Consider the following 7500-nt stretch of genomic DNA (forward strand, 5'->3'; position numbering starts at 1 on the left):
CTCTCTCTCTCTCTCTCTCTCTCTCCCTCTCTCTCCCTCTCTCCCTCTGACGTTCCCTCGTTGACACACACTCTCTCACGCTCTCTCCTCCCCTCTCCGTAGGCATCTCTAGCTCGCTCTCACGCAGAGCTTCGCTCTTTGTTACCTTCTCTCTCCCTTTCTCACTCCCCCTCTCTCCCTCTCTCTCTCTCCCTAGCTCCTCTCTCTCTCACTCTCTAGGTCCTTTCCCTCTCTCTCTCTCTCTCTCCCTCTCTCTCTCTTTCTCTTTCTCCCTCTCACTCTCTCTCTCCTCTCTCTCTTTCTCTCACATGGCCATAATTACAGTGATGTAAACAAACAGGGTCGGAGAGGGAGAGAGACATTGTTTCACTTGAAGTCGGTCGAGAGGTGTGTTTGAGTGTGTGGGTGGGCACTGTGGGTTGGGGGGGGGGAATAAAGCATACACAGAGACGCATAACAACAAAAGGCACATGACGCACACACACAAACACACATATACTGTTTTACCATGATGCAAATGTGAAACTGTTGTGCAATTACCCCACATTTTGGGTTTTTTATTTACAGCTTGGACCTTAAACTCACTCACTCACACACACACACACTCACTCACTCACTGACTCACACAGGCTCACGGATGTGTGTGTGTGTGTGTGTGTGTGTGTGTGTGTGTGTGTGTGTGTGTGTGTGTGTGTGTGTGTGTGAGTGTGTGTGTGTGTGCGGGCGCCACCTGCTCGTGGTACTCGATGCCCATGCTCAGGGTGTTGATGAGGATGGCGATCATGATGCCGCGGCCAAAGTACTTGCTGTCCACGATCTTGCGGAAGGTGTCGCAGACCAGTCTCCAGAAGCGCACCACGCGGGCGGCGGTGAGGCCCGGGCCGCGGCCCAGCGGGCCGGGCTGCCGGCCGTCCCGGCCGTCCCGGTGGTGGAGGTCCTGGGTGAACTCGTACACGCCCTCGCTGTCGGAGTCGTCGAAGCCGCCCTCCGGGTCGCCGCCAAGGGCCAGGGCCTTGGCGCAGTAGGGGCAGCCCTCGGGGTCGAAGGTCGTGGTCAGTCGGCCGCGCCGGGGCCGCTGCTGGCGGAGCTGAGGTCACGAGAGGTCAATAGCTGACATGAGGCTGGCCTGCTTGAGGGCAAGAGAGGGACACACACAGAGAGAGAGAGAGAGAGAGAGAGAGAGAGAGAGAGAGAGAGAGAGAGCGAGAGAGAGAGAGAGAGAGAGAGAGAGAGAGAGAGAGAGAGAGAGAGAGAGAGAGAGAGAGAGAGAAAGAGAAAGAGAGAGAGAGTGTGAGAGAGAAAGAGATGGAAAGAGCGAGAGAGAGAGACAGAGAGAGAAAGAGAGAGGGATGGAGTGAGAGAAACTTAGAACATTCCTTTGTCAAAACACCAAACCACAGAGCAGAAGATGTTCCTCTGGATCTGCGTGCCAGAGCGGCTCCGTGCTAGCCCTTCAGGAGCAGCCTGTGCTGCTGTGATGCAGCCTGTGATCACAGCACACCTGGACACACTCTGGCTGATCCTGATTCAACACTTGGCCGAGGCCGGCTGTAGCTGCTGCAGGCATGCAAACATTAAAGAGTTATTGATCTGAATGATCCCCACTCTGGTCCCGACTGTAACCTGCGGGCGCTGGCCGCCCCGGTCCCACACCCATGCCCTGGGGGAATCGATGGGAGCACGGCGCTGGATGGAAGTGATTAGGCAGAGGAATGAGGAATGCCTCGAAATGTTATTTTTGTTCTCTATTAATATTTACTCAAAGTGTGCGTGACATTTGCACGGGAGACATTCATTCGTTTTGAATCACGGCGTTCGTTTGCGTACTTTGAGCTGATTGGGGTCAAAACAGAACAAGAGAAAGAGAGAGAAAGAGAGAAAGAGAGAGAGAGAGAGAGAGATTCCATAAAGCGGCTACAGAACCTACAGAACCGTGCTCTAAAGCTTCATTCTGGGCGTGTGCTCCTGTCCCTTAGCGCTGGCGCTCCTCACCTGTGGCGGGGGGTCCGGCGTCCAGCATGGAGGGTCGTCTGTCGGGGTCCTGGCGGGGATGTTGAGGCCGTAGTGGATGTGGGCGGCGGCGCTGCCTCTCCGGGCCTCGGCCAGGGCCGTGGCCTGCAGGGTGGGGTAGTTCTTCTGCCCCGGCCCCGCGAACGGCACCGAGTTCCTCTTCATGGCCCCGGAGCCCGGGGCCGAGGCCCGGGTGGTGGAGTAGGATCTGCGGGGCGGCCCGCCCAGGGGGGCGGCCGAGACCGCCAGGTGGGTGTCCGAGTTGGCCGTCGCCATGGCGCACGGGGGCGGGGCCAGGGAGAGGCGCCCACCGCTGCCGCCGCCGTCACCGCCACGGGAACCGGCCTCCAGGTCCCAGGAGGCCAGCCCGGCCCCGTGGGGGCCCCGGGCCCCGGCCGTGTGTCGCGCGCTGCCGTTGCCCAGGTGGCAGTGGTGGTGGTGCGGGTGGTGGTGGTGGTGGTGCGACTGGTGCGGCGCCGGCTGCGGCGCCGACACCGAGCCCTGCCGCGACGCCTTCCTGCGCCGGCGCTGGCGTCCCTGGGGCTCCGGCGGCGGGGGCGTGGCCGCGATGCGGACCCCGGCGCGCCGCAGCAGGGCGCGGGCCACGTGCGCGCCCTGCTTGGCGCCCTTGCGGACCACGTGCACGATGAACTTGAGCAGCTCGTCGTAGCAGGAGCCCGGCTCCGAGAAGGAGGCCAGCGTGCTGGCGTTGGACAGGAAGCGCACGCGCTGTTCCTTCATCAGCTGGCTCTCGCGCTGCTTGGTCTCCGAGAACTGCGTGGCGATGACCACCAGGCACAGGTTGATCATGAAGAAGGAGCCGATCTGGGGGCGGGGGGCGGAGGTCAGGAGCCATAGGACGGAACAGATCACCGCAGGGCAATTCAATCAGACACACTAGCACACACACACACACACACACACTAGGAATGCGCGATATAAACGATATACGATATAAACGATAAAAAATGGCCTACGATAGAGATTTTAGTTATATTGCTCTATCGCGATAATGTATGTTTGACGCGATCTATCCATGACTCGCGAAATATAAAGAGCCACGAGCTGCAACCGTCTGCAACGCATCGTCCGCGACCCGCGAATTTTAAAAAGAGCCACGAGCTGCAACCAGCTGCATCGCATCATCCGCGACACGCGAAATTTAAAGAGCCACGAGCTGCAACCGGCTGCAACGCATCGTCCGCGACCCGCGGAATTTAAAGAGCCATGAGCTCCAACCGGCTTCAACGCATCATCGTCATCTAAGTAAATATGGCTGAAAGCGAAACGGAGGAGCTGGTGTTGCTCTCATTTCATGTTCATTTCAAAATTATATGCGTTCATTTTGCACTTATTGTTTTATGTTTTAATAGCAAGTATCTGTGCACACACTTGGAAGATTTTTCCTTATTTAAAATAGCCATGCCTAATACTGGACGTATTTCCCTAATTCACAGTATCAGTTTCTTTATTAACAAGACACCACCAATTTTTATTTCATTAAGAGAAGTATACGTCATTACACAGAAGATTTCTTTCTTTTTTAAAGTCTCTGCAGCTACAACATTATGTTGTATGATTAGTTTTGCACAATAAATGTTCTCAAAACGACATACATTTAGCAGTTTAGCTTTCCTTAGAGTCTATGTAACCTGTTCTGAAATGGTTCTATTATGATTTATATATCGTGATATATATCGTTATCGCAATAGGTTGCATGTATATCGCAATATGGATTTTAGGCCATATCGCCCATCCCTAACACACACACACACACACACACACACACACGAGCATGCACGCACATACACACACACACAAACACACACACACACATACGTGCACGCAAACACAAACGAGCGTACACCCACACACACACACACACCCAAGCATACACGCATACACGCACACGCACAAACACACCCACACTATGACCACTAAGTGGTACTCACAATGATGAGCAGGATGAAATAGATGAAGTTGTAGAAGGAGTGAGCATCCATCACAAAGTACATGATGTCCACCCATCCTTCCAACGTGATGACCTGTAGACGAAAGATAGAAGAGAGAGGGGACAGAGAGATGAAGGACAACAGAGGACACACAGAGAGAGAGAGAGCGAGCGAGAGCGAAAGAGAGAAAGCGAAAGCGAGAGAGATAGAGATAGAGATAGAGATATAGAGAGAGAGAGAGAGAGAGAGAGAGAGAGAGAGAGAGAGACAGAGAGAGGGTTATCAGTGCAACTAGGAGGTAGAGTAATGACAAACGGATTAAATAGACACGTTTTTGTATTAAAGAGTTAGATGGTGCCCTGCAGCCTCAACAGAAGCTGGATAGCAAAAAAAAAGGAATCCCTTATATTTATATCATCACTTTCACATCCACTAACATCACACTTACAGGAAATGTCCTCCTTAGACAACTCCTCTCTAATCTGCTCTCTGCCCCCAATCACCAGCGCCAGTGGAACCGATGTGATTTGTGGCAGAGTGGCTGAAACACTCTCCTCCTCTGTTGTAGGGTCGGAGGTGACCCTGTAATCCCGCCATTGTTCTGTAGTAATTAGCCTTCACATCTCCTTCAACGCAGAATACCAGCCAAGAAAAACACCAGCGCAAGACTCTTCATCTGAACGTGGGGAGGCTGCATCTACCCTTCAACATGACGGAGTCAACATGGAGGGCATCTTATTATTGGAGGACTTTACATTGCTTAAGTGGCAGGCTCAGAGTAAAAGAGGTGTCAACTGTGTGTGTGTGTGTGTGTGTGCGTTGTGAGTGTGACTACGTGTGTGTGTGCATTTGTGCGTAAGTATGTGCTTGTGTGTAAAACTTACATTTTCTGACGACCCTTCTCTAAGTTGCCACTTCCCTTCGGGCACGTTGCAATACCCACTTCAGATTTCCTTCCACCTCATCATCATCAGGACTAATCTAAACTCCACAAGGCCATTAGCACACTCATCTCTCTCCGTTTAGAGCGCCTATTTTATTCATTAAAATATCTTTCCTTCTAACTTTTAATGAATAAAGAAAAAGCAAAAAAAAAAAAGGTAAAAAATTGTAAAATAAAATAAATCGATAATAATACAAAAAAAATATCGAATGATATTTGCCGCCATCGTATCGAATCTCGTATCGCACAAGGGGCGACGATGTATATCGCCGTGGCGACATTGCATCCCAGCCCATCACCGCCGCCAGCGACCTCACCTGGAAGATGGCGATCCAGGCGTAGCAGATGTTGTCGAAGTTGATGGCGCCCTTGAAGGGGTTGACCAGGCCGGCGGAGCAGTTGGTGTAGTACTGGTTCCAGTTGACGCAGGTGGTGTTGTCGGTGGAGTTGTACGCGTCCATGTCCAGCCGGCACTGCAGCCCGCCCTCCTCGTACAGCACGGGCACCGAGCTGCACTCTCGCATTCCGTTCTCCCGCTGCTGCGAGCAGATGAAGGGGTTCTCGTCGTCGTTCTCCGTGTGGAAGTACTTCCCCAGCTCCAGGGACAGGGGGCTGGGGGGGGGGGGGGGGGGGGTGGAGGAGGGATGGAGGAGGGTGGAGGAGGGAGAGGACGGTCAATAAAGAACGATCTAATTGTAATGTTTCTGATTTGTAATTTTCACCTTGAAGGAAAGTGAGGCCTCTGCATTCAACCCGTCACTAGAAGCACTCGGATCATTCAACCCGTCACTAGAAGCACTCGGATCATTCAACCCGTCACTAGAAGCACTCGGATCATTCAACCCGTCACTAGAAGCACTGGGATCATTCAACCCGTCACGAGAAGCACTGGGATCATTCAACCCGTCACTAGAAGCACTCGGATCATTCAACCCATCACGAGAAGCACTGGGATCATTCAACCCGTCACGAGAAGCACTGGGATCATTCAACCCGTCACTAGAAGCACTGGGATCATTCAACCCGTCACGAGAAGCACTGGGATCATTCAACCCGTCACTAGAAGCACTCGGATCATTCAACCCATCACGAGAAGCACTGGGATCATTCAACCCGTCACGAGAAGCACTGGGATCATTCAACCCGTCACTAGAAGCACTGGGATCATTCAACCCGTCACTAGAAGCACTCGGATCATTCAACCCGTCACTAGAAGCACTGGGATCATTCAACCCGTCACGAGAAGCACTGGGATCATTCAACCCGTCACTAGAAGCACTCGGATCATTCAACCCGTCACTAGAAGCACTCGGATCATTCAACCCATCACGAGAAGCACTGGGATCATTCAACCCATCACTAGAAGCACTCGGATCATTCAACCCGTCACTAGAAGCACTGGGATCATTCAACCCGTCACGAGAAGCACTGGGATCATTCAACCCGTCACTAGAAGCACTCGGATCATTCAACCCATCACTAGAAGCACTCGGATCATTCAACCCGTCACTAGAAGCACTCGGATCATTCAACCCATCACGAGAAGCACTGGGATCATTCAACCCATCACTAGAAGCACTCGGATCATTCAACCCGTCACTAGAAGCACTGGGATCATTCAACCCGTCACTAGAAGCACTGGGATCATTCAACCCGTCACTAGAAGCACTGGGATCATTCAACCCGTCACTAGAAGCACTAGGATCATTCAACACGTCACTAGAAGCACTGGGATCATTCAACCCGTCACTAGAAGCACTGGGATCATTCAACCCGTCACTAGAAGCACTGGGATCATTCAACCCGTCACTAGAAGCACTGGGATCATTCAACCCATCACTAGAAGCACTGGGAACATTCAACCCGTCACTAGAAGCACTGGGATCATTCAACCCATCACTAGAAGCACTGGGATCATTCAACCCATCCCTAGAAGCACTGGGATCATTCAACCCATCAGTAGCAGAACTTTCTTGTTGTGAGGCAACAGAGATAACCACAGGCACGGGCACACACACACTCACACTCAAACATATGTACGTAGTATGAGTAAAAGCATTTTAAACACGAGGGCATAATAGTTGGATTAAGCTAAGGGATGATACACTGCCTAACACGGGAAACACACTATCCCTCCATAAGGAGATATAATAGAACAGATACAAGCGGTAGCCAACGCTATAGAAATGACAACGCTTCTACCAGGGCTCCCATGTTCCTTACAATACTAAGCCTAGAGATACACACTAGCACACGCTTTAAGCCGGAAGAGACCTGCACCTTCACACACGCACACTGTATGTGCGCACTCTCATTAAAACCGGTGTGCAGAGACCCATGCGGCGGTGGCGTCGATAGTGCTTAGCTAAGCCTTTCTGCGCGGCGCATTTTATGACCGCGCGCCTTCATAAATCCCAACGGGGGGAGTTATAGGACAGAAGACGCCTCGGTGTGTGGGGGGGGGGGGGGGGGGGGAGGATGGGGGGATGGGGTACATGAATAAGTCATGGTTGGGCCGTGTGGCGTGCGGCGCGGTCATGCGCGGGGCTCTCTCATTACCGCTCCTCTCTTCATCACTCGACGGCGGCGATCGAT

The 7500-nt window shown here is 52.6% G+C and overlaps 1 protein-coding gene across 1 annotated transcript in view; it reads right to left on the minus strand.

Moving 5' to 3' along the window:
• The window catches only part of LOC132446805 (voltage-dependent T-type calcium channel subunit alpha-1G-like), a 25237-nt gene that overhangs the window by 2178 nt on the left and 15559 nt on the right, over window positions 1-7500 (minus strand). The window contains exons 3-6 of the mRNA XM_060037270.1: window positions 5223-5517; window positions 3963-4055; window positions 1993-2835; window positions 731-1087 (exon numbers count right to left, since the gene is read on the minus strand). Of these exons, the coding sequence (XP_059893253.1) occupies window positions 731-1087; window positions 1993-2835; window positions 3963-4055; window positions 5223-5517 (1588 nt within the window). The remainder of the gene's footprint in view (window positions 1-730; window positions 1088-1992; window positions 2836-3962; window positions 4056-5222; window positions 5518-7500) is intronic.

The sequence above is a fragment of the Gadus macrocephalus genome, chromosome 18 (genome assembly GCF_031168955.1).
Source record: "Gadus macrocephalus chromosome 18, ASM3116895v1".
Lineage (NCBI taxonomy): Eukaryota > Metazoa > Chordata > Actinopteri > Gadiformes > Gadidae > Gadus > Gadus macrocephalus.